This window comes from Lineus longissimus, chromosome 17, assembly GCF_910592395.1.
Source record: "Lineus longissimus chromosome 17, tnLinLong1.2, whole genome shotgun sequence".
In the NCBI taxonomy this organism is placed as follows: domain Eukaryota; kingdom Metazoa; phylum Nemertea; class Pilidiophora; order Heteronemertea; family Lineidae; genus Lineus; species Lineus longissimus.
The window spans coordinates 15,729,272-15,756,135 of NC_088324.1; the positions used below are offsets into that span (position 1 = coordinate 15,729,272).

At 44.4% G+C, this 26,864-nt stretch overlaps 3 protein-coding genes across 4 annotated transcripts; all 3 read right to left on the minus strand.

The window, feature by feature from the left end:
* Positions 1-1,479: 1,479 nt before the first annotated feature.
* LOC135501098 (aromatic-L-amino-acid decarboxylase-like) lies at positions 1,480-9,046 on the minus strand. Of its 2 annotated transcripts, none has more exons than XM_064792904.1 (10): positions 8,938-9,046; positions 6,178-6,422; positions 5,664-5,777; positions 5,372-5,485; positions 4,731-5,009; positions 4,225-4,291; positions 3,618-3,780; positions 2,876-3,065; positions 2,523-2,624; positions 1,480-2,189 (listed from the first exon to the last, which is right to left on the minus strand). In XM_064792904.1, exons 2-10 carry the CDS (start codon positions 6,376-6,378, stop codon positions 1,956-1,958), a joined length of 1,464 nt encoding a protein of 487 aa, XP_064648974.1. In that variant the 5' UTR covers positions 6,379-6,422; positions 8,938-9,046; the 3' UTR covers positions 1,480-1,955. The 2 variants fall into 2 exon arrangements, with proteins under 2 accessions (XP_064648974.1, XP_064648973.1); XM_064792903.1 differs by lacking the exon at positions 8,938-9,046 and adding an exon at positions 8,080-8,201.
* Positions 9,047-13,958: 4,912 nt separating this feature from the next.
* LOC135501431 (coiled-coil alpha-helical rod protein 1-like) lies at positions 13,959-19,546 on the minus strand. Its single transcript, XM_064793549.1, has 14 exons — positions 19,414-19,546; positions 19,045-19,177; positions 18,809-18,854; positions 18,438-18,689; positions 18,130-18,317; positions 17,887-18,016; positions 17,239-17,487; positions 16,783-17,000; positions 16,337-16,558; positions 16,044-16,168; positions 15,777-15,847; positions 15,362-15,575; positions 14,981-15,132; positions 13,959-14,414 (listed from the first exon to the last, which is right to left on the minus strand). The coding sequence occupies exons 1-14, from the start codon at positions 19,454-19,456 to the stop codon at positions 14,187-14,189; spliced, it is 2,271 nt and encodes a 756-aa protein (XP_064649619.1). The 5' UTR covers positions 19,457-19,546; the 3' UTR covers positions 13,959-14,186.
* A 427-nt stretch (positions 19,547-19,973) lies between these two features.
* On the minus strand, positions 19,974-23,831 carry LOC135501347 (kynurenine formamidase-like). Its single transcript, XM_064793415.1, has 9 exons — positions 23,666-23,831; positions 23,075-23,168; positions 22,618-22,722; positions 22,330-22,378; positions 21,795-22,048; positions 21,540-21,618; positions 21,032-21,167; positions 20,715-20,819; positions 19,974-20,353 (listed from the first exon to the last, which is right to left on the minus strand). Exons 1-9 carry the CDS (start codon positions 23,756-23,758, stop codon positions 20,321-20,323), a joined length of 948 nt encoding a protein of 315 aa, XP_064649485.1. The 5' UTR covers positions 23,759-23,831; the 3' UTR covers positions 19,974-20,320.
* Positions 23,832-26,864: the final 3,033 nt, after the last annotated feature.

Below are 26,864 nucleotides of genomic sequence, written 5' to 3' on the forward strand. Positions count from 1 at the left end.
AGTACGAGGAATATTTTTACAACTCGGCAGAGTCAGAACAGACTAAAGTCCTTTTTGATTGAACTGCAACGGCAACTGTGTTTCGTAAACCCAACTGTTCTTCGAAAAAGATGAGTTTAGCTTAACTCTTTTAAAATGGAGCTCCTGCTTGACACTGTTCCATCAGAGGAGGGGAAAATAGAATTCAATGATTTTCTTCTATTCTTGGCAAACTGACTTTGTCTTTTCCTGTAATGGATTAACTAAACAATAACGCCTACAACTTATTCAATATCTTCTCAGCATGAAAGATAAAGCAGTGACACACTTCGAGTAAATAAGCTTCTATTTTCGCCTTTTGAGCCAAGTTAAGAAAGCTGGTCGAAATATTGAAGATTTGCTGTCACAGTCTAATTTGAGCATGTCAAGTTCTCAGCTGACTGAACCTTTGAATACGGAGTGAGCCACCCATCCTATGTAAGCTGGAGCGACTTAAGACAACGACCTTTTCTGAGCTTACAAAATCTCATAAGTACACCCCACGTTTTCTCTTCAAGCAGGTAAATGTACATGTATATATTTCAAAAAGGGACTAATCACTATTATTAGTTGATCTTGTTCTCTTTAATTGAACCTGAAGGCGTTGACATTGCTGACGCCTTCGCGTAGAACACCCCCAAAACGAATCATGACGTCAGAAGGAGCCTCCATCAGTAAAGTATTCCGGTGTATGCCATCCGGTCAATAGTGGAAACTGCTATTTCTTCCCTGTGGTTTCAAGCAAATAAATCGGAAGCGCCACCAACTAAACGTTCCTGTGTATAATTGTGGCCAACATTTATTCAAAAAAACCAAGAAAACGACAGCACTTCCATTTAAAGACACATTTCTTCAAGATTTGCAATCAGGTTCATTGCAATCATTTTCTTCCTGTGTACCTCATTATAAAAACGTAGGCAAACACTGGAAGAAATTGCAGATCGATTCAGAGTGCCAGATTGGCGGCCGAGTCTTTCGACTTCCGACTGGTTTCTCGTGATTTAGACTCTCGTGTATCGCGTCCTGGCTTTGATCGTAATAAGCAACAATTACTGTGTATCTGCGTGACTACTCTTTTACTGTTAGATATTGCAGACCAAAATGGATCTTTGACACATTCAGTGAATATCTGAGGTCCGCAGGAACAAAATGTCACGGAGAGAAAGCTGTTCTGCGGAGGCAACTTACCAGATACGCATGTACCACCTGCAGTCGGGAAAACAAACCATCCTCACAATAGGTTTTAACGGTCGACGACGCCAGAAAAAGCACGGGGGGGGGGCATTGTCTGACGTCTTCGACCGTTAAACCTATTGTGAAGATGTGTTTTTACGCCGTGGCGAAGTTCGACACTGACTTGGATGGTAGGATGCAGTAATTAGACATCAATTATCAATTATCGATTCTTAGTATGTTCCTTGTTTGTATTCAATTAAAGAAAGAAGACAAAATATGTTTAGAAAATTTGCATCATATATTTGCAACGGTTATATACATGAACAAGCACAAAAATTATCATACACCTGAGTAAGATTCATCCGGCGCACAAATGCAACAATCATCTTGAATCTGACCAAATTGATTAAATGTGATGCTATTCATTAAAAAATTATAAATCAGTTGTGATCCAACATGATATAGGGCCTTCCTCTGCAAACCCGGGTGTGCAAAATGCCCGGACAAAGGCCTCGACGAGTCCATTTCAAATATCCGGTCGGCCGCATTGCGTACGTACATGTAGGATCACTGTGGTTATTCCCCCTGTCACAGGCAATCAGCACCTGGTTTCGATTACATTCCAAGCGAACGGATCATGAATGTCCTTTGTTCTTCCTGTGAAGTGTTAATACGAGTCGCGGTCATTCATGCTCATTACAAATTTAACAAATCTAATTGCCATCAAACCTAATTGCCACCAAACCTAATTGTCATCTAGCTCAAGGTGTGCCGTTAGAGCCATTAGATAACTCTCCGTTATCATAGGCAATCTGCACCTTAGTGGAAGCTGTTTTGATTACCTCCCAAGCGAAGTGAACATCCTCCGAATCGTTCTCCTTGTGACAGATGGCGAACCGCAGAAAGTACGTGGCCTTGACCTTGGATGGTACGATGTGTATCTTGCCTTCTTTGTTGATTTTCTTCAGGAGAGCTTCGTTGATTTCGTTAGGGCCCTAGAACAAACAAACATTTCAGAAGCGGCAAGTACAGTGATACCTGTCAATAAAGGAGACCAATGCACTCTCTGTACGAGGCTGGTAACTCTAAGGTCCTTGATCGGGAGGTGACCTAATTTCAGAGGTTGAATTGTGTAGAAACGCCCCACTTGTGACCAAGCTTACTGTCCTAATATGGTGACTTGCTATAACAAAGATGTCCATTAAAGGGAGGTTCCACATCACACATGAATTACATATGAATGCTGAATGTGACCAAAACTCAACACTATCCTGAATGTGGCGCATTATCTGGGGAGGATGAGATGGGACGGTGGTAAGTCGACTCACCTTCAACCGGAAGCAGACGAGACCCATCGTGACTTTACCGAAGATTTCAAACTTCTCGTCTTCTCTTACTAAAGCTTCGAATTCGTGTGCAAGCTCAATGTGCTGGAAGAATGAGTCAGAAGGTATCAGAAATGTAGGGCATGGAACTGTCAGTGGTGTAATAATATTAGATTGTTCTTCATGTTGTTTTTGTAAATCGATGTCAGTGTTCACGGCTATTTCTGTTGTTCGTGGGGCTTCCCTAAAACAGAACAAAACTATAGGAAAGCTTGATATATCCATCCGCGCTTTAGGCATGAGTGCACTTGAAGCTGAACTTAGACTTTTAACTGGAACACCAGGATCACCCCTACCTTTCTTATGTATGCCTGTAGACCCTGTATGCCGTATAATCTCATGACAAACCACATCTTGAGAGATCGGAACCTTCTCCCCAGCGGGATCTGCCAGTGTCGGTAATCAGGCACTAGGCCCTGAGCGTCATGTTTCAGATAGAGCGGATCCATGTTGAACGCATCGACAACATAGCTGGAATCCTTTAACCTTCAAGGAAAGGTGGTAATACTATACGGTGGTGTCCTAAAGATATAACAATCTTTTCTTTCGCATTGTTCACAGCTATGACGCCGTCTGGACGCCTATGTGTAGCAGTCGAAAATGCCCGTTCTACTCGAAGAAGTGCCTAGCCATATTGTATTCTGACGGATCATAGTATTGTGTTCTAGAGGGACCAATTAAGCATCAATATCTAAGAGATTAAAGGGCCATAATAGAATCCTTTCCCCCCGATATTCTATCGTAGGATATTTCAAACCTTTGCGCCTGGTCTAATGATAGTGTAGGACTAGACTGGATGAGTTCAGTCATGAGCATTGAAATATCCCGTTCTTGAAGAAACGGTGAACCTTCGCCTTTAGCTACTGGTAGTAAGTTAGTCGTGCAACTTGAACCGGCTCACCAACTGCAATATACAGTAATCGACATTCTGATAACGAAGTCGCCAAGATGTCCGCATGAAGGAAGTGGCCGAAAGACTGGGTTGTGACCAGTCGCCCATTTTCGACAGGCCCTACAAAACTGGTGGAGGCGACTTACCACATGGCCGAGCAGTCAAAGTTCACCAGCATCCACTTGTGAGGGTTGAAGTTGAATGACATGGCATACTCCACTCCGTCCAGGAAGGGTCGGAACTCAGGGCAGATAAAGGAACTCCCGGCGTATGCCGCATCGATATGCATCCAAATATCATGTTTTTCACCTGGAATATCACAAAGTGTTGACAGAGACGGCTCAAGACCAACTCCCCAGAGGGATGTGGTGGCACCGTTGACAGAGAAATGGGAAGTTGCAGGAGTGAGTGATCGCTACTCCAGATGGCAGCATTGCTACTCCAGATGGTAGCATTGCTGGATGTCTCGTTGTCTCTAGAATGCAATATCACCCTTCCAAGTAAACGCGGCGGAGAGAATCCATTTCTCAACTGCAGTGTGCCTTTGATATGTAGCGCCTAAAGAAATATAGGGTGCAATCGGTAGTCGGGATGCCCATTAAGATATCATCTGGACCTTCAGCCACAAACAAAACGCATAAGGATAGTGATTAACAATGGATCGAGGCGATCTGTTGTCGAACCCTGCTGCACCTCATTCTGAAGTATCGTTGTTTTATTTGCTGAAACAGATGCTAAGCTAAATTTACTTACAGACGGGGCCTACCTCCAGTAGGTTATCAAAGGCACAGCTAGAAGTGGTCCCTAATGTGGTGACAACCTGCAACGAGAGGCAAGTTGCTGTTATGGTCTGGCATGGTATCTCTTATCGAGTGCGTGACCTTACAATCAGCTCACACTTTACCGGTGGCTTGTGGTCACAGTTGAGCCAGGAAACCAAGCGGCATTGTTGTAGTGTTTGCCCCTCAGATCAGCTAGCCGCAAATGTGTCACTCCTTAAAGTTGAGCATGGTAGGGGACGGCATTACACTGACGTACAATCACTTCGAAACATCTCGATCAGCACTTTCTGTTGGTAGAATTATGTCGACATTTACTTCCAGCAACTGCGAGAAGAGACTGAGAAGATGCTTGAGACAACATCACTGCACAGTGCATCCAGCGTACCACTACGTTTGCGCGAGTGGACTAAAAGAAGGTGGTTAGAGAATTTGCCTGAGAACGGTGCGTTGCCGGCTGACTGGGAAGAAATCACTAACCAAGAATGGAAGCAGTCCATTCTCCTTATCCCTGGCGATGGCCGCCTCCAGTGCCTCTCCCCTCATACTCTCCTCCTCATCAGACGGGATAGCAGTCATCTTGACCATGCCGAGTAGGCCCGCCCTCTCGACTGAAGAGTGAGCCTGTTCGGAGTAGTAGGCCACCAGCTTGCCCATGATGTCAGCTTTGGTGAGGTCGGGGTTCTTCTCCAGCTGTTCGTGGATGATTTTGAACCTAGCGGCCAGGAGAGCGACAAGCGTGGCTTCACTGGCCGTACCCTGGAATTGGACAGGCAGGGACATTTGTCATAACGCATTCTGAGATCTGAGTTTTTCTTCTCCAGTGCCTATTGGATTAGATGAGACTTGTCATATCCTACAGAACGTCGATCGGTGACAAAATGCTTCGAGTGTAAAAGTTAGGGTCAGAGCAAAGAGTGTCACGACAGGAGCTTCTTAATCCGAACCGTTGGCAAGGCGTTGGAACCGTATTTGGAAGTAAGTGAAGACCGCCTCAAGGCAAAGCAACATGTCTTGTTTGGCTTTGTGTTAAGTCTAGACTCTGACACTGGGCTCAACTGACCCAGAGTAACTAGATGAAGGGTGTCAACTCATCCATGTCCACTGACAGGAATACCTACCTGAATTACACCACCACCCTTCCCTCCTGATAAAAATGCTTCTGGCAGGTTGAGCATCTTGCCGAGCCAGTCCATCATCACCACCTCTAGCTCTGTACATGAGGGACTTGACGCCTGAAATACGTACAAAATCTTAACACGTTGGGGGAGGACGACAAAGTATCGGAATATCTTGACCAGACAACACGAATATCAGATTGGGCGAATGCCGGAGCTTTAGGCTGGTTACTCTAAGGCTGGACCAAGCGGAACGACGATGTTTGCACACATTCCTTGGATTACTGACACTTACCCATGAGAATCCGATACAGCCAATGGCATCTGAGAGCATATCAGCACAGATGGCTGGGTACGACTGTGCGGTAGGGAAGTAGGCGTGGAACTGAGGGTGATGCCAGTGGGTCACCTGCAACAAGAAGAATATAGTCAGACATGGTGAATCATTAGACGAAGTAGAGTTGTGGAACCTGATCACAGCCATCTACTCATGACAACACAAGCAGGTGCTAAAACTGCATCCTGAACCCGGAACCTCATGGCGAAGACTGATCAGCTTCGTACGGAACTCTGCTCATCTACCTCATGGTAATATTTCCCATCACAAGCTACCAATGCCTCAATGCTGTATGTGACTGGTGAAGATCGACAATGGATGGCACATGTGGCATTCCAATGTTATCATATCCTGCCATGGGTTCACTCATTACCGTAAACGCCAGCTCATTGAGCGGATTCTGGCGGCAAATACATTGAGCAGTTCGCCTAATCAACCATCGAAGACCTTTGCAACCTTTTTAAGAACTTACCCCTGGCATGATGACACGCTCCACATCGGCCATAACCTCGTCCCACTTGTCCGGTGTATCTGGGGCGTGGTCTGGAATGAGGTGGTGGAGGTAGCCTGGTTCCACCGTCGGGAAGACACGGCGTTCCTGGATGTTTTCGAGATAATCGGCAACGTAGTCCACCATCTCCTTCCCGCGTTTTCTGAACTCCTCGGCGTCCATCGTATGTGTTTAGGTTGAGAGACGTTGGAGGCGTTCTTCAAAGACTGGAAAGAAATCGAATTTGACATAAATGAATGGAACCATAAGGCCACCGAGCCGAACTTACTCTCCGCTGCATATGTATGGTGAAACCATCTTCAAATCGGAATATAGAACGGTGAAGTTGTTGACTCTTCCGACAGAATTGACACACATTATCCCTTTTTTGCATCATTCGTTTACCGCTTACGCTCAGCAACAAATGCGGCTCGAAGGGGGGTAGCTTTTGCCTCCATTATACATGTAGCTACAGTGAGTGTCTGCGAGAGGTTCGCTGGTTTTCCCAGTGCTTCTGAACAAAATGCATGCCGCCAGAAACTCATTGAGAGAGAGCTACAACAAGGGAAACCGTAGAGTAACGATGAGGTGTGGGAATGATAGATGCAGGCCGAACCATGCTTGCTGTTCACAGCGCACAGGTATTATCCTGAAAGGCGACCCAGCGTTAGTCTTCCTGGCAGGTTATGCGTTGCAAAGTGTGCTGTGCGGGTGAAGTGCGGGAACACCGAGGCACTGGCAGTATTGCTAACGAAGACGTTACGGAAGTAATACTTTCGCCCTGTGCATCGACTGCCATCGTCACTCTTCCACGGGAGTATAACATCTGACTCTTTCACACTGCCGCTGAAACACGACTTGTAAATTAGCCGCTTATTCATAGCCGCAGATACAGAACAATCAGCATTCATGAGCCTGGATTTAGCGGTGACAGAAACTAGATGGAGGGATAACGAAAATGTAGCGATCGATTTCTGCACTTATGATGTCGAGGTAGGGAGAAGAGGTTATGAATAGATGAGAGCTTGCAGAGAAATGAAATGTAATTTCCCGGTGATGGAAAGGGACTTGAATTCTCTAATGATAGGCAAACATAAGGATGTTACACTTGGGCACAGATGATGCATGTTAAACCAGTAGGTACTGAGCAAAATGGCCTCATCATTGCCTTCAGAGCAGAGCGGTAGAAGACCACAACCTCGTTGATACCCCAACACCCACCCACCTTCCACCCTCCGATTAGAGTGACCCTGTTCACACCTGACATTTTAGTTCTTATGCCAAAACTGTAATGCGTTGACGATATTGTCAATATGCAATGGCAATCTGGAATATGTACGAATGTCCCAATATCGATACGAAGACACTGAGGTGCGCCAAAACAACGAGTCCGATCAGGGAGTGTCACAGTCAGACAACTGATAACACAACATAGTAAAATATTCAATGGCCCTTGTCCTGATAAACTGAGCAAGGTTTAAGGGGTGACACCGATTGGCCAGGTCGATGGTCGTAATTCAGGTGCGCTGAGAAACTCATGACCGTGATTTATCAGAAAGGTCGATTTTAACTCACATGACGCGGTTTCTCAGTAAAATCGACTTTAAAACTTATTATAGACAATACGAACTGCATTAAGTAGAAAGGTGGATATGGACGTGCACTGAATGAAAAAAGACTAGGCCTGTACCAAAATGTTGCACCGTCAAGAAAGTATACATCGAATCGACGAATTTGTAAAGTGAAGTCCATTTAAAACCAAAAACATCATGGCTTGTGAACATGCAGGCATGCCCTGAGTTTGGTTATGAGAGCTTGGCTCGTCACCCCAGCCGCTTCACCTTGTCGGTGTACGGGCGAATAGCGAACGTTCATCAGACCTACCCGAATTGCAGCAGACGAAGGAAAAGGATCAAATCCGAGACATGAGAGGAGGATATCACGTCCGACTGAGATATAGACCTTACATAATGTTGACTTCTTATCTGATGTCGCACAATTGAATACGTCATTGGTCGATATTTGGACAGCAGTGGACACAACACATATAGGCTATGGCGTTAATGTAAACAATAATTGGTCTACTTGTTGATTGTAATTGGGACAGCACTCCTCCCAGGTTGTGAGTGGATGTGACCCAGTGTTCTTCATGGAACTGCGGTTATCAAACTAGATATGACCTTTGTCCTTCGTGGAAGTAGGCCTAATGTTATAAAACTGGTACACGCGGTATCATGCCCCTGCCTAGAATGGAAGACCGGGTTATCATTGTCAGCCGCATTGCCTCAAAAGAAGAATAAACCATGACAGGCCTACTGATTCCTTGAAATAGATCTTTATGAAACGAAATGAAAAGAGGAATTATATCTCCTCAAAGCAGCGGCACAGGTGTCCGCTTTGTCCTATCATCCCAAATAACACACGGTACATTTTATAACGAGATATAAGCTATCATCCAACAAGACAGTTCATGAACTTTCGTGATACCAACATTTTGCGACAGCAACGAGTGGAACAGAATTGCAGATATCAACTTTGCCTCTTATTAGAAAACACAACCTGAATCAGTCTCCAATCGCCACTAACAACACTGCCACCAATTGAAAGTGACTGCAAATACCAGTGACCCACTCAATCATGTAATGTCACCGATAAACCGATATCAACAAATGAAAAGTCAAAACTGGGAAAACCAACGTCTTGGAAAAGCAATGAAACGAGAATTGCAGGAATCAGCTTTACCTTGAGATATTCTGTTGGTTAACACGTCCTGCTTCTTCCCACCTCTGATATGAGCACAACCACGAACCACCGATCACCACTGACTTCTCGCCGATACTGACCACACAAACCAATCACACACGAGTTAGGATCGTTTGTTTAAATACTATCCAAATATCGGTGATTGCCCAATGAGTCATGTGACGTTTGGTTGCGTCCGTGGTAACTACCGTTTGTCGCATTGACTCGACTGCTGGTCGGGTGATACCATCAGTCGACGGTCTGAATAATGAATGGTGATACCAAGTGTTTGGGGGGTGGAAACTTGAGACCCACGTACAGGAAAGCACCACTGCCCGCTAGAGTTGGCCAGCGTCCCATAAAGAAAATATTTTTTGCTGCCCTCTGCTTCTACTGACAGTTATCGCTGCGATGAGGCATGGTAGAGCGTTGTTTTTCTCCTAAACGCTAGGATTTTATCGCATGTCGCAGTGACGCCCTGTTAATGGTGTGACCCGCATGAACTGTAAATGAAAGCTGACGTGCAGCCATAAAAACCCTAGCGGCCAAGTAACAGAACACGTCCGCCATGTTTTGAACGCCAAACGCCCTCAGACATGATAAACTACAAGCAGTCCGCAGTGGCGCTACCGTCTTCACGAACGGAGCACTGGACGCGCAGCAATTCACATTATTACTAGAACTGACCCTTACGCCCTCACGTGGCCCCTGTCAGAAATCGAAGATGTCTTGATCATACAGTTCCTCAATACACGCTTGGTTTCAATACCAACGAAGTGGAAAAATGTTTTGCATCTTTAAAACGCGCAAAAACAGTGCGTGTTCCTATAATCATCAGAGGGTGTCATGTTCATCTCCTGATTATGTATCTTATGAATTTCCTTTGCCAGTATTGTTAAATTGCCAATTTTAAAGGCTACATTGAAACTGAAAATGGAACAGATGGGGCAAAACGCCATTCTACTCAAGCTCGTACAAACAATACCTGAAAGATTTGTTCACTCATAACAACGGTTTCATGGCTCAAGTATAGAAGGTCCCCAGTTCGAACCCGCTCAAGGGATAGTTTTTGTTTGTTTTTTTCTTCTCATAAGAGCTCCTCTGTGACCTGTCTCGTCCCCCATTCGAACCCATCAGGCGCCATTATGATGTTATCTGGAGTGGTCCCTGCGTGTATCGCATAAAAGTACATCTACTCCTTTGTTCCTTATTACATAAAAAGGCCTAGGCGAGCAGAGCCCGTTTGACCCATGCTTTAAAGGAAAGCCAATGGGTGATTAAAAACTAGCAAATGCTTTTACTTAAATTTTGTACAGAAACGCCTAGTGTAAATGTACGTGGAGTTTTAGAAAAAGCATTTGCTAGTCTTATTCAAATTCCCAGTCATGCCATATTGATCATGAGGACAATGTCACAATCAAAGGGTCTGGGTAAAGACCAATTTAATAATCTCTACCAGAACAGAGCCTCTTCTTCTTCTAAAGACCCAGTGATTTCTTCCCCACGATCCCTCAGACTAAACATCCATCTTTTCTCTTCAATTAAAGTCAAGTATCCAAAGGTAACATTCAAGTACCATTATCGGCATGCCAAGCGCGCTATCAATGATGGCACACCTCACCCCAGGTACTTCATTTGCCCACACCTCTTGCATGATTGATAACACATCACAGCACATGGCGCGAGGTCGTCAAGGTTTGATCAAAAATCAATACATCATTACCCGTGGCCAGGAAACAGCATCACAGCTACCGCGGTAACCAATAGTTACCATTCTAGCAGACAGGAAATTCGGTAAAATAACTCTAGCTATAATTAGCAGACGATCAATTATTGATACACTCTATCATATTGATGTAGGGACATATGGGACGGACTTTCTATGAGAATAATTAAGTAAAGCAGCATGGGACCCCCTTTAGATGTTAAAGGGGATGTGTCCCCATGCTTTATTTTGCTTTGGGTTACGTTTTCCACTGCAGACGAGATACTTCTCTCGCATGCGATAATTATTCCAAGTCCCCGCGACAAAAATATCTCGTCGCGTTTCATGTTTGTAGTTTCCGGTAATCAACTGAAAGACCATTTTTGAGTCAATAAACTGTCCGTCAAACTTGGAATCGGCTAATGTTTGATGTGCGTCAACTATGTGATTCTTTTCACACACACGAACCCGATAACATGCTAAATTTAGCCGTCCGCGGAGATGTAGGTGAAAACCCGAGGTTCATGGTAAACACAAACAGACATCTTGTTTGTCAACTTGGTATTTGAACTGAAAGATTAAGACAAACCCACGAGATAGTAACTTCACGTTCAGGCCAAGAAGTAACACAAGCATTCTAGATCATATTTTCTTCAGATGTTTTTACCGTTTCCCTATATACCAACGCACCAGAGTCTTTCAAAGACTCTGAACGCACTGATAGTAGATGCAGGAAAACAGACTGGGCAGTTTTCTCTGAGATTTGCGTCATGTATGTGCATACCCCTTTCTATGAGAGTGCCCCACACCCCCCGGAGTCGCCTTTGGTATGTAGTTGTAACACCCCTCTCCGCCGCACAACTAGGCCCTACAGATGCAAATGACCCACGGTGGAAGCGGGGTACCGTCGTCGCATCAAAAGACGCCAACCGCGCCAGTGGATCACGTCCGATTACCGAATACCAGCTAGGGCCGAGCGAAGCTTTGCCGTCGTGGCGATTGCAGCGGGAAAACGGTCTAGTGGAAAGAGAACTTTGATGAAGAAGACCGAGACTAGGATATGGAAGGGACTGATAACCAAACATTGCAAATCCGGCCTAAAACAAATCAGTATTATCAAAAAACCAGGAAGAATCACACAACAAACACTTTCGGGAAAAGAAATTCGACCAATCAGGGCAAGATGCGGGATTTGCTGAGGACTATCCTAAATGGTGTTTACAAACACAATAATGTAAGATTAGTCTTTATCTTAGGACAACATTAAAACATAGAATCAATCTTCAGAGATAAGGTCCTTTTTACGAAATTTCGGTGTGCCAATGAAAGATGAATATAAGTATGCCTGACATAACCAGTGATTTTCAATATACTCGGCCTCTCGATCTTTTTGTATACGAGGTAGGAGTATCAAAAACCTGATCTCAGGATGAACAACTACAGTAGACGACGAATCAACACATCACTATACATCACCAGACCGAATACTTTTTAACAACCAGGCGGACGACACCCCGCGCTGACACACTGGCTTCGATGGTGAAATGCAAACGATTTCCAGAATTGATCGTGTCCAGCACAATGGACAAATGACACAGACGATAGATTCGTGTTTAAAAACTCACCTCTATCGAAGGCAATCCAAAAGACAGGTCCGCAAGAGCGATACTAGCCGTTAGTTTTCTACTCGACGGACATTCAACCCCTTACTTGTTCTTAATGGTCGATCATTTTAATAGCAAATCGTACTCTGTGTTACAAACCGAAGAGAGGGCCTAAGTACATGTACTCTTATGTACTTGTCTAAACCGATTCGAATGCCAATACCATATGCCTAGTATGTACTTTGATATCGGGACATTCGGACTTTAAAGGCCTGATTTTCAAAAGACCTACGACTCTTATGCAATTGCTCATAACATTTCTCACAAAATACTTGCACGCATAGATTTTGAAATACAATGGATTATTCTTCTCATAGCTACTTCTGATAAACCAGTAACCGTTTTTCTTGTGATGAATCTATCAGGAATGATATTCTTCCTTCAGGCTGAGACAGGCGACGAGACAGTCACAATCAGCCGACTGACTGGTTGATTGCGACACCAAGTGAGGAGGACGCACTGACTGATTGTCAGTTATTTGATGCTCTCACTGTCTATGTCAGATTGTGACTGTGATGCACAGTCAGGTCGGGAGTTTGATAAACTGTAAGATCGTTACTGTGACCAAGCAGCGCAATGTTCCTTGTCTGTGAGGTTATTGAATGTCTCATCTGTCTTCCCTTATTGGCTGGATGATTGAGTTATATTTGGTTGTGACTGTCTCAACTCTCAAACCGTGTCGGTATAACAGTGGTGGAGACCTGCTGTGCCCGACTACGAACTGATTATGGCCGTTTCATCTCTCTCACCGTGTTGGTAATATGATGGGACGGCCCGATTAGGCCACATTCTTCTCAGAGTGTGGACGTCCATGGTAGGCGGGAGGGGACATAAATCAGAATATATCGGCCGATTAACTGATCACATGGCTGCGCATGCATGACACCCAGCATGCCCACTGACACTGACTGGTTAAAGAAATGCGCCGCTAAAGTGTCGAAATTTGCATAAGTCCCCCGCAAATCGTGCAGAAGACTCCCGCGAAAATACCTCTGCCGCAAAATTCAAACCGTCCTTGGCTCCTGATTGGTTTAAATTGGGTCACGCGGCGAGATTTTTACGGCGCATTCTTTTGCGGCGTGTTTTTAGCGGGGCATTGTTGCGGCGCATCATTCGCGGAGGCCTTTGCGGCGCAAGTACATGAAGTAATTAATCGGCCGATATATTCTGATTTATGTCCCCTCCCGCCTACCATAGACGTCACGATTGAGCAGTGAGGCACGATTCAGTCTGCTCGTGACCGTCTCATCTTTCCACCGTGTCGACAGCACTGCGAACCTGCCAGACCACTCTCTCAACGCATTGGCAAGATCTCTCAGGTCCGATTCAGTCTGCTTGTGCCTGTCTTAACATGTATACAAGCAAGGCAGCCAGACCCACCAGGCCATCATTTCTACTGGCCTCCAGATGCCAGAGACAAGTCACAACCAAGACTGCACTTGGATGTTTCTCCATATTTTCTTGGTCTCCAGGGGAGTTCATGATCATGATGTGCTTCTTTGGCCTTCAGACGCCAGCAGACATGTCACAATCAAGCCATTCCATGATCTCCAGCTGAAGGTCAGAACTGGTCACCATGATAGGACCCATGATTGAACAAGTATCCAACATATCTTTAGTCGTTTTTTGACAAACTATCTTTATTTCACGGACGATATAGAATTACACATGTCATTACTTAGTGCCAACATTTATAATTCCTCAAGGTTCCAACTGTCCAGCAGTTTTTTACTTTCAACCAGCAGAAGTTTGCATTGACATGTGACATTTCAATGCGGTCTTACCTCAGCATTCTGGTTGTGACTTTGTCCTCATCAGATCCGATTTTGTACTGACAATCTCAATGTTTCTGAAAGCCTCATCTTTTAAAAGTATCTCTATCACTGATCATCGTCCTCAAACATTTCTGATGTCAGCGATTTGATGTCATCCATGACAGCTTTTAGCGATTCTTTCGCCTGCCCCTTGGCAGGATCCTGTGAACCAGCTGCCTCCTGGTCACCTGCTCTCACTCCTGGCTCCTGATGGTCGCTTGGTTCACATGACTCGAGATCTTGGACTGGAGAAGAATGGACTTTCTTCAAGAGTCCTTCCTGTCTGAGAGTCGCCTGAAGAAGAGACATAATTAGACAAGATTTTAAATGTGTACAATCGAAATTGAACAAGTTAAAGAGAGAGAACTATAATGTTGGCATGGTTGGGGGACAGAGGTAGACATGGTGTCTGCACCCTAATCCTCCCATCCATCTATTGGAATGAGAAGACTATGCTCTCATCAGATGGTAAGAAGAGGTTAGTGAGGACATGTCAGTGGTTGCGATGAGACAGGAGTCCTCTGAATGTGACAAGAGACAAGAAACTGTCATGACTATGACAGATTGCTGTCCCTCATAGGAGTAAGCCACCACCAAGACTTCTCAGCAGACCAAGAGAGACCTGGCGGCGTTCCATGGCAAAGGAATTTCAAGAGAAGGGCCCAACGTGGGAGGCAGCCAGACAGCAAGCAGCCAACAGACTTGAGTGGAGGACCCTGGGGAACGCCCCATGTGCCACCGAGGGCACGAAGGGTCCTAAGTAAGTAATTAAGACTTCTCAGCTGGCATTATGGCAGTTAATAACATTCCAACTGATTGTGTCATCAAGAGTGTATTTCTGCAGAGAAGTGCTTCCCTACCATCATGAGGTTTCTCTCCTGCTCCAAGCTCCTCACTTGTTGTTTTAGTTTATCCATCTTCAGCGAATATTCCTTTTCCAATGTCAGACAATAATCAGCCGATCTGTCTTTCTCTCGCGCTGCCTGACGCTCAAACTGCCGCAATGTCACAACTAGGGAAAGAAAGGGACAAGTTGTGACCTCATATTGAAACCTTTCACATCCAGTGGCCTTCGTCATCGAGGTCCCTGGTATAGGACACATTTCTGACTTCAGGCTCTGGATTAATTAATTGCAACATTCAGAATCAAATAGTTTTCCAGCTGATTCAAGCATTGTGTTGTTAGCTCACACAATATCTTCAATGCAGGCAGTGTAGCTACAATACCTCTCTGTACTTACCAGCCTTAGTATGTTCCTTCCTGGCTTCATTCAGTTTCTTCTCCAGAGACGCCAGCTGTTCTGTAAACTCAACCTGGGTCACCTTCGCTTGTTCTTCTATGGCAGACTGAAGGTGGCGCTCCTTGATCTCTCTCGTCAGGCTCTCCACAGTTACTCTAGAGTCGTCCAGCTCTGAGAAGCAGTTTTCAAGTTGATGATCCAGATTGTGACATCTCTGGGGTGGAAAAAGACATCATGAACAATATTATCAAATTGGTTTAGTGACAATCTAGGACTGTGCAAGAGGTAGCTGTTTCAATGTGGCAGGTCAAAAACGTCTCCACAAAGAGACTGCAAGTTTCTTCTGAATCAACACCACAATACACAAGCCCACACGGGGCTCAGAAAAAAGAAACAACCTTGAAGTGCAACTCACATCTGTTTTGTCTCTGACAGCTTGCTCTAACCTCAACACCTGATTCCGCAGGTCAACAACTTCGTTTTCATCTGAAACAAAAGAATTCAACAGATGAAAAAGACCAGCAAGATATCACCTCACGGAACAGGGGTCAAGAGTGAATCCTTTCTTACATGCTCAAACACAACTTGAGTCACTCCCATCAGCAACAGGGTTAGTAAGAGTCTACCTACCCTCTCACTCTCCCAAAAAGGGGTTTCGAACACATTTCATCACTGAACCTACATTTTCTCCTTGCCTCTTCCACCTTCCCCTTCAGCAGACCAGCATCCTGTTTCATCTGATCAACCAAGTGATCCCTCTCGAGCGTCACACGATCAAGCTCAACAATCAGCTCAGAGTAGCTCATACTGGAACAAAGATGTCAACTTTGAAATACTGTATCATTTACATTTACAAACATGACGGCCTTTCTGACTATCGCTGTCGTAATGGTCTAATTATTCTTGTCCCCCAGATCCAACCATGCAACCCTCAAAAGAAAGCAGTCACAACATGTGGCCAGGATGTTCATTCACCTGTCCTTCTCCGGCTCCTCCATCCTGCTCTCAACCACCACCTGTCCAGCCATCTTACTCCCTTCTGTTATCTGTAACTTGACGAGGGCCTCCTTCCTGGCAAACTGCCCCTGTAGCATGGTGACTCTCTTGCTGGCGAAGCTGATTCTCTGCATGTACGTCTTCAGCTTGCTGGTCACATCTTGGAATGTTGCTTCAGTGCTGCAGGCTTTTTCAAACATGCTGCATGGAAGAAAGTCAAGACATACAAATAGGCATAACTTTCCCCCTGAAAACTGGAAAGGCGAGGGAAGTTTTTGATACCATACTCAGTCATTTGACGAAGATATCTCAAACCTACTCACTCTGACAGGAAGCACTCTGGGTGTCAAGGAGACACAGCACATCAATACATTGAGCCCAAATAGTTGCCAAACCACGGTTTGTACCAGCAGCGTGTCTCTTACCTCTTCACAGCAGCCACAAGGTACTGCAGCTGGTTGACATCGACCTGGGCCTTGTCATCGAGGGCGAGCGCCAACTGCTGAACCTTGGTCAACTCCTGCTCCAGACTCTTCACACTGTTCCTCTCCATCGCTAACTCAGCATTCCTGTCGTTTACCATGTGTGTCAGAACCTGCACTTCATTTTTAGTTGAAATGATTTGATCTTTGTAGTTGTCAAACTGCAAATGAAAGTTGTTTGTCATTGCTACAATATTTTCAGTTTATTTCAGATGGCGACATAGTTGATTGAAGGGAGACACACAGATACTTCCCTAAAGACTCCACTTATCAAAGCCTACTAAGATGACTATTCCTTGAAATGCTCTTGATCAGGACTTGCTGTTGAAATCACATCTGATTGTGGTATACTGTAATACATTTACTTCAATTTCCAAACATGAGAGACTTTAAACTGACCTCGTTTTTGAAATTAGATGCATCCCTCTTGTTTGTAATGTCCACCGATTTCAACTGGACCAGCAGCGCAAACACCTTCTCTCGCCACCTGGTGAGGAGGTTGACAGCCTGTTTACCTGGGTCCATCAGCTCTGATCGTGTCCGAGAGAGCTCCTTCTCCTGGAGGCTGAGGATCTCATTCATTGACTCAAGGCGCACGTTTAGCAGCTGATTATTCATCTCCAGACAACTCTGGGTTTGCTGTAATTCCTGAGAAACAAACACATACATTCAGAATTTGAAAGAGACTTGTTAAAGTCATTCTGTACTGAGGAAAACAATCGAGGCAATGATGTGATATTTTCCGAACTGATCTTCAACAACGGACAGCACGATCTAGTGGTGTGACCAATTGCTGGCGACTTTGCATGAATCTTTGAATGTGAGGTAAAGCTGTGATTCCATCTAGCCAGGGCTAGCAGGATCCAATCCATGTGAGAAACATGGGTAAATTGCGAAGGACTCATCTGCCAAGGCCGAAGATGGAGTCATCAGGGCAGAACCCACCTGGCCACAAGTCTTAGAGGCACAAAACAAAGTCTTACAAGAGTAAAGGAAGAAAAAAACATCCCACAAACTCTCATGGTTTCCTCACCGAGTCTTTCTCACCTTAATATTAGTCTCGAGCCTTCCATTCTCCTTCTGTAGTGGTTCAGGACTCGAGTCCTCTACCTTCCCGAGGTACGTCTTCAACTGGGAAACCTTCGATTCAAGGATCTCAACTTCATTTGTCTTCTCCCTGAAGCGAAAAAGCAAAGTGATTTCCTTGTAACAAATCAACTTCCAATTTTGTCAATGACGAGGGAAATTCAGTACGCAAGCTAAGGTAAGCTAGATGAACTTGCTACCGACCTGAGACTCATCTCGAGGGATGTTATCTTCTGGTCGCTCTCCCTATGCATGCTCTCCATATACACCTCAAACTCCCTCGTCCGCTGGTGAAGCTTTTCCTCACATGAGCCAAATGCATCCTCAAAGTTGTTCAGCTTCGAGATGTAATCAGTGACCTCCTGGTCATGATCTCGTTGAAGTTGTTGCAACTGAAATACAACAATGAAATGCATTTGCTTTTCATGTATTTTATGATACTATTCAAGAGAGAGCCTGGGCCCACCGGAATGCCTGAAGTAGAATAATGAATATTGACCGATCGTCATTACCTCATTTTCATTCTTGTTTACGATATTCCTCACGTTTCCTTCCAGTTTATCTCGCTCCTTCTCCACGATAGACAACTGTGCCTCCAACTCAGCCACCTCACGGGTCCGAATGCCCTTGACCTCTTCGAGCTGCTGTTGTAGCCGTGCAATCTCTCCGGCCTGCCGAGTGATGATGTCATCATAATGATGTGGACGCTCCATCAATCTGCTCGGTTGCTGATGATGAACGTCCACTCTGGCATGGATTTCCTTCTGAAATATAAATAGATTAGTATATTTTTAACCATGAGAGGTATCCCGATTTCATTGTTGATGTTTGCTTTAAGTTTCACTGAAGGTGCTGAAGGTTAAAGACATCTGCAATGACTCACCTCTCCACTTGATATGCAGGTCTCTGGTCGCATTTTCCGTTCATCCCTTAAAATGTTAAATATCAAAAATTAATTTACTAGGGGCCTAAATAACTTTATGACAATCTAACATTTTGTTTCTTTCTCAGGCTTCAGGGAATGTGAATCATCGCCATGCAATGAGTGTTGCTTTCTCACATTACTGATTTTGAGCTTATAATCACTCTGATCTGATCGACACCGCCTAGTTTAGTTACCTCAGCCGTTGATTCTCAAATTTCAATGACACAAGTTCCTGAGTGGCTTTCGCGTATGCTTTCCATGGATCTTCTGGCTTACTGGTTTCAAAACTTGAAGGGGGTAACAATTCTGGCTTCCCTGCCATGCCTGCTGAAAATAATATAAGGGTTTTTAGGATGATTTTTTCAGATCTTAGCTACTGTTGTCTCTTTTGTGCGAGATTTGCTGCGCGATCAACGTCAAAGACCACCCTGCCCACGATGTACATATGCCCCAAGTCTTTATCAATACCTGATACAATATCATACAATATCATGGCATGTCTTGTGTGACTTCTGATATCTGTGACTTTTTGGATTGTTGGAAGAAACAAGAGTTTAATTCACCTTTTGGAGGAGAAATCGGAAAATTCTTTGAATTGGCCGCCATTTTTTAACGTCGCGGTTGATAAACTTCCTGAATCCATTCCACTCACGCCGCAGACCTCTCCATTTGGTGCCCCGAAGACAAGACGTCGGGGACTTAACAGGACACCCGAGAGTGATATCGCCTGCCGTTGCCACCGTACCTCAATATCTTATAAAGAACTGCATGGGGATAATGTAAGACAAATTCTCTCATGTTGGGGGTTCGTCTTCTAGATACATAGGTAGAGGGGCATCTTCCTTGGTCTCTTGTATAGCTTCGACCATGGACAATAGGGCAGGGACATCCAGAGCTAGAGGGTCTCCGGCCTTCACAGAAGAGCCAGATGAGCGAAAAATAAACCCCCATTTCTTCCACACACATAGGTACAGAGGGAGAGTCTTTCATTAATCTTTGGGTCACATCCAGTAAGTCATTTGGGGTGGCTGCTGAGGCCAAGACCAGGGGGAGAGGACATTCTCAAGTTTCACATCAGATGACAACAGACATGGAACTTAGATTAAACAAATCAAGACTAAGATGAACAAACATCAATTGTGATTTATTAATCAACCCGAAAGATTACAGTTTTGTAAAATTTGTGAGCAACGATTCGAACCAACCAGTCCCATGAAAGCCAAGCCACTTCATCCACAATGATCCATTCAAAGAGACGTGTCTAATATGTCATTTCTCGCTAACAGCAGGTACTGCTGGTTTGTAAACTGGATATGACTGTAATATATAGTAGAACCACTCTGACTCCCTCGGCCCAGAGGGAGGACTTCACTGTTTATAACTGAGCGTAATAAAGAATTGTCATTAAAACTAATTGATATGTTGATATGTTGCATATGAAATGACGACTTTTCATCACAGTCATCAAGTTCACACTTGCAATCCCATGAAGGTTAAAACTGCCTGAAAAAACACATAACATATAACAGAATTTAGAATCGTCATCGAAACTGTGGTAGTGACTTGTGATACTGCAAACACAGTCAGGAGTCAATATGGCCATATCTGCATTGGATAGAATCAATACAGGAAGGGTGCTGTGAACGCAAAGACTTGGATGGCTCCTGACTGGTTTGACTGTAATTCAACTGAAAACGTGGCATACAACTCCTCCTTTCTTCTCAAGTTGTTGTAGAGGCCGAATGCTGTCAAGCCCTAAGTTTGACTGGAAACCTTAGGAATGCTGCTGATGAGTACTGTACTATTTCATCTAATGGTCTTGTTTTATAAGTCAAAAAAGGACAATATTAGTAAAAGTGCTTACCACTGACAAAGCAGACTCTCTCTTACACATCGACTCAATAAGCGAGAAATGATCCTCGCCGGCCAACTCCACATACTGACTAGTTATACCGCCATCTGTCAATGACTGAAAACAATACAAGGTAGAACAACTAAGTAAGGATTAAACAGGGTGATTTTGATGATGCCGAGAACACTTTGCAAGCAGCATCAGGAATTTTAAGTGCCGACAAAGTGGAGTCATGTTTTAGAAAGTCCATCAAATTATGATGCCCAGTCAATGATCTTCTACTTCTACTAAATATGCTACTTTGTTCAAATGTCATATCAGATACGAACCTTGTTAAACTCATGCGACTGACGTTTAAATTCTGGTGACTCGTCTCCCCCTAATAACACCAGGACCTTCTTGTCGCGACATCCTTCAATGACTGCCTTGATTTGCTTCATGGGACTCTGTTCCCAGGCATACTCTCTAAAACAGTGATGAATATAATACAGCAGAACCTCTCTTGACAGACATCGCTTTTTGCATTTCACTCTCAAATTGATGCACACCGAGTTTTGTCCCAAACATATCATTTCCACTCAAATCGACCTCTTTAATCAGGAACTCTCCATCAAAGATAGCACTTTTCTGTCCAAAAGATGCCCTCAGAAAGACGTTCTGTTGTAGTAGCCAGTACAGTGAACCTCTCTATAAGGATATTCCAGGTCTGACTCATACAATGTAGGCCTGTTGTTTCAACTGATAAGAGTAGTGTCCTGATAACTGATGTTCAACTGAATAGATAGTGCAACAGATGCAGTCTGGCATTATCTGGCAACACTCTCCCTGAATACATACTCCGTTAGTGGCATTGTATCTGCTACACTTGTGTAGGTGATAGGTCGAACATCGTAAATACCAGACATAGGAATCACGCCTACAATGGAAAAGAACACTAATGAAAATGCATGTCTCCAGGGGACAGGTGGACAAATGAATCTTGCTTTGGTTCTATTGAGAATACCATCAAAGCACAGCACATCAATAATGAGACACGCAGGAAGCACACCATCTCACTGTTTCTAACAGGAAGATTACACAAAATGGACATACCTTTGATGATATGGTAACTGTCGTGTGGCTGCGTCATACACATGGCGGTCAGATGACCACCGGCGCTGTGACCAGATACATAGACGCCCCTTGATCCTCGTTGTTTCGCCCATTCACAAACGTATGCCACAGCTCTCTGAACTTGCTCAACCTGGTCCTCCAGCTTTACCTCGGGAGCTAAACTGTACTCAACAACTACGACAACAGTGCCAGCAGAGGTCAAATTGGGCACCATGAGAGCATAGGAAGTATAGCTGTAAGAAAGACAAAATAGGTCTCAGAAGGTTAAAACTTGGTTTCTTTTATCACTGTATTGTGAACTCTCCATGTCTGGTGATCCAAACTTTGACACCAAGCCCAAATCTTGGATCTGATTTGACAATGACTGGAAGCCAGAAGAAAATTAAATGATTCACTCTCTGTATTATGTAACAACACGTCTCTTCTCAACTTCTTTAGGAGTGCCCCATGAGCAGTACATGAACCATTGACATACAATATTAGCCAACACAAGGAAGTTATCAACCGTACTTACTCCTCATGGATCCAGTATCCTCCGTGGACAAAGACAAACACAGGTGCATCTGAAATGTAAAACAACAGATATTTGGACAGGTTCAGAGTCGTGGAGATCGATTATTCCGGAGGAGTCATACAAAAATGCTCAGTAATCTGGTTTATTTGTCATGTTTGTTGACAGTTCAAACATTTTTTCTCCCACAACAGTTTTATCCTAAAAAACTGTGTCTTGTAAAAGACAAATGCCAACTTAAAAGGCTTCTATTGTTCAGACATGTCTGAGTCTGGATCTGTTAGGCCTTACCTGCTGGAAGAGAGTCTGACACAAAAATATCCAGTCTTTCTCTCTCTCTGTTGCCATATTTGATATCTTTGTCACATGGTATAGTTTTGTATGCTTCCTGGGACTCTGCAACAAAGTAAATTGTAAAAATATGAAGTTCCGCATCAATATCTGTTCCAATCCAACTCAAATGATGGCGTTCAATTTTTTTTGAGAAACCCGCTGTCTGTAAGCTAAAGGTTTACAGCACATTAGTTGCACTGTGGATACAAGACTGAACTGCAACCTTTGATTTTTATGAATAACTCAATTTCTGCCACCCGGGCCTATTCCTCGGTTCAAGTTCAACTGACATTCGACTCAAATTCGGAAAGCAGTCGGTGAATCCACCACAAATCCTTAGTTTTCTCAAGATTGTCCAAAAACAGGCAGGGCTGGATCCCTCCCTCAGTCCCTGTAGCCTAGATCACACACTTACCATGTGTTGTCACCTTACAAAACTGTTGAAGTATTTGTTCTGAATCGAGTGTCCGAGAGCTCCAGCTGGAGCATTTGTACTGATGCTTACACTCCTGTTAGTCAGATAATAAAAACAGCAAGTCAGAAACCCGTCGAATATGGTGCAGGCCTGTGTATCGCGAATATCAGCATTTTTTTGGCAATGGTGCATTGATCATTTCATGCCAGGCCAAAGTGAGTGGTCAGTAGCCTTTGAAACAGGTTTCTTCAGAATTAGTGAGTCTCGAATTAGTGGCTGGTGGCAGTGTGGTGCAAGAGGCTGAAGAGCGATAATGTTCATCAGACAACACCGACCATGTCCTGTAGGCTGTAGGCCTATACTCATGTAGGGCCTACTACACGTAGGGCCTACTACACGTAGGGCCTACTACACATAGGGCCTACTACACGTAGGGCCTACTACACGTAGGGCCTACTACACGTAGGGCCTACTACACGTAGGGCCTACTACACGTAGGGCCTACTACAAAGACAAAAGTTAAAGTCAAGGAGCATCCAACATAAAAGTGGCACAGCGGCAAAGACTCGTGTTATAGTTGGATCTACTTACTTCTTTATTCATGCCTCTAAATAAAGTTTTTGCAACCCCGACTTCCCCTGTTTCAGGGGTTTTATTCGAGGTGGCTGTCAAGGCTGTTGCCATTTCTTTGGCGAAGTGGTTATTTACCCGAATCCCGGAAATTGGTGGTCGGTCCTTACACCCGAATCCCACGGAAAGTATTGACCAATGAAATAGCTTGTGGTCTCACTAGCCAGTGCGGAGGCCAGGCCTACCTGCCTCTTGGTGTGGTTGTTGTTTTCAAACAGGGAGTCTATCCGTATGCTGTCGTTCAGCGATCCTTACCTTACCTTTTCTAGGCAACTCCATCCAGGATCGAGCTTTCCTCCCTCCCTACAAAAAAGACGATCAATCGATGAATTTAGAAAGAATTGATATATTAGACAGAGAGGAAAAAACGTTTCGCTCCAATCAAAATTAAATCATATACAAGAATAAGGACAATGAGAGATCCAGCACTCCGCCTAAAGTGGAGATCCCACTGCTTCAACTTCAGTGAGACCTACCCTTTGAGCTAAACAAAATCCATTGAAAGAGAGGGTCTCATTTCTATAACTTCACCAAGCCTTTCACTCCAAGACACAACACACCACTTAAAAGGGAAGGTCTCACGCAATAGCTTTAGTAAGAGCTACCCTTTAATATGGCATAATCTACCTGAAGTGAAGATCCCACTGGTTTACTTTCGGTAGTACTTTCACCCAAAGTTCCCACACTCCACTTAAAGGGAAAGTCTCACGCTGTAACGTTAGTAAGAGCTACCCTTTAATATGGCATAATATACCTGAAGCGAAGATCCCACCGCTTTACTTCCAGTGGTACTTTCACCCCAAGTTCCCACACTCCACTTAAAGGGAAAGTCTCACTCTGTAACTTTAGTAAGAACTGCCCTTTAAGGTGGCATAATATACCTGAAGTGAAGATCCCACTGCTTTACTTTCAGTGAGACCTACGCTCCAAGTGACTGTCCAAATATCATAGTCACCACTGTATACCTGATAATCGAGGGGGCATAATCGTTCTGTGAGACAGGCGACAATCATGTGTTGAAGCAGCTGGTATTTCAGAGTCGATTCATCGTGCATGCTGCACACGATCGAGACATTATCATCTCGTCTCCAAACTGCTTTCACTTCGCAGTCAACAGAGTCGTAACCATTTTATGCCTTAGAGGGGGCAGAATGGTTTATTGGCTAACAAGTGCACACACTTTCTATGACCCCCCTCATCGGGGCAAAAGCCCACGCGGGAGCGGCTTGCTCTTCACGCTCTTCCCCCGGTCACCCGTGCGGACGATATCAATGGATAAAGCAAGGTCCTTGGATCGCGGCGGGGTCTCTGCCATAGAAACTGCAAGCAAATGCCAAGGAACCACTACCTGACCTCCATAACAGCATATTCCTTACTTCTGCTGCTATAGTCGGTGTGACACAACAGTCGGTGATAGTGGCAGGCCATTCATTATCAGTAATAACATTCATGTTCAGAATAGTAAAAAATATTCAGCTGCCGAGGCAACCTTAACCACTTAAAGTGAATATCCCACTGCTTTTGTTTCAGTGAGAACTTCACTCTAAGTAACAACACACCACTTAAAGGGAAGGTCTCACACAATGACTTTAGTAAGAGCTGCCCTTTAATGTGGCATAATCAACCTGAAGTGAAGATCCCACCGCTTTACTTTCAGTAGTACTTTCACCCCAAGTTCCCACACTCCACTTAAAGGGAAAGTCTCACGCTGTAACTTTAGTAAGAACTGCCCTTTAATGTGGTATTATCTCCCTGAAGCGAAGATCCCACTGCTTTACTTTCAGTGACACCTACGCTCCAAGTGACTGTCCAAATATCATAGTCACCACTGTATACCTGATAATCGAGGGGGCATAATCGTTCTGTGAGACAGGCGACAATCATGTGTTGAAGCAGCTGGTATTTCAGAGTCGATTCATCGTGCATGCTGCACACGAGACATTATCATCTCGTCTCCAAACTGCTTTCACTTCGCAGTCAACAGAGTTGTAACCATTTTATGCCTTAGAGGGGCAGAATGGTTTATTGGCTAACAAGTGCACACACTTTCTATGATCCCCCTCATCGGGGCAAAAGCCCACGCGGGAGCGGCTTGCTCTTCACGCTCTTCCCCCGGTCACCCGTGCGGACGATATCAATGGATAAAGCAAGGTCCTTGGATCGCGGTGGGGTCTCTGCCATAGAAACTGCAAGCAAATGCCAAGGAACCACTACCTGACCTCCATAACAGCATATTCCTTACTTCTGCTGCTATAGTCGGTGTGACACAACAGTCGGTGATAGTGGCAGGCCATTCATTATCAGTAATAGCATTAATGTTCAGATCAGTAAACAATATTCAGCTGCCGAGGCAACCTTGAAAGTGAATATCCCACTGCTTTTGTTTCAGTGAGAACTTCACTCTAAGTAACAACACACCACTTAAAGGGAAGGTCTCACACAATGACTTTAGTAAGAGCTGCCCTTTAATGTGGCATAATCTACCTGAAGTGAAGATCCCACTGCTTTACTTTCAGTAGTACTTTCACTCCAAGTTCCCACACTCCACTTAAAGGGAAGGTCTCACACAATGACTTTAGTAAGAACTGCCCTTTAAGATGGCATAATATACCTGAAGTGAAGATCCCACTGCTTTACTTTCAGTAGTACTTTCACTCCAAGTTCCCACACTCCACTTAAAGGGAAGGTCTCACACAATGACTTTAGTAAGAGCTGCCCTTTAATGTGGCATAATCTACCTGAAGTGAAGATCCCACTGCTTTACTTCCAGCAGTACTTTCACCCAAAGTTCCCACACTCCACTTAAAGGGAAAGTCTCACACTGTAACTTTAGTAAGAACTGCCCTTTAAGGTGGCATAATATACCTGAAGTGAAGATCCCACTACTGTACTTTCAGTGAGACCTACGCTCCAAGTGACTGTCCAAATATCATAGTCACCACTGTATACCTGATAATCGAGGGGGCATAATCGTTCTGTGAGACAGGCGACAATCATGTGTTGAAGCAGCTGGTATTTCAGAGTCGATTCATCGTGCATGCTGCACACGAGACATTATCATCTCGTCTCCAAACTGCTTTCACTTCGCAGTCAACAGAGTTGTAACCATTTTATGCCTTAGAGGGGCAGAATGGTTTATTGGCTAACAAGTGCACACACT

Bases quoted from the DNA above. Each gene is read 5' to 3' on its own strand.
- LOC135501347 (XM_064793415.1), bottom strand. From the start codon at position 23,758: ATGGCAACAGCCTTGACAGCCACCTCGAATAAAACCCCTGAAACAGGG. The intron at 22,723-23,074 runs GTAAGTGTGTGA...ACTTTGTTGCAG, and splicing joins TTGTAAGGTGACAACACATG to AGTCCCAGGAAGCATACAAA. The intron at 21,168-21,539 runs GTATGTATTCAG...TCACTGTTTTAG, and splicing joins GATACAATGCCACTAACGGA to AGAGTATGCCTGGGAACAGA.
- LOC135501431 (XM_064793549.1), bottom strand. From the start codon at position 19,456: ATGGCGGCCAATTCAAAGAATTTTCCGATTTCTCCTCCAAAAG. The intron at 18,318-18,437 runs GTAATGACGATC...GTTGTATTTCAG, and splicing joins TAAACAAGAATGAAAATGAG to TTGCAACAACTTCAACGAGA. The intron at 15,576-15,776 runs GTGAGTTGCACT...TTTCCACCCCAG, and splicing joins CTGTCAGAGACAAAACAGAT to AGATGTCACAATCTGGATCA.
- LOC135501098 (XM_064792904.1), bottom strand. From the start codon at position 6,378: ATGGACGCCGAGGAGTTCAGAAAACGCGGGAAGGAGATGGTGGACTAC. The intron at 5,778-6,177 runs GTAAGTTCTTAA...TTCTTGTTGCAG, and splicing joins AGCGTGTCATCATGCCAGGG to GTGACCCACTGGCATCACCC. The intron at 5,486-5,663 runs GTAAGTGTCAGT...TACGTATTTCAG, and splicing joins GCTGTATCGGATTCTCATGG to GCGTCAAGTCCCTCATGTAC.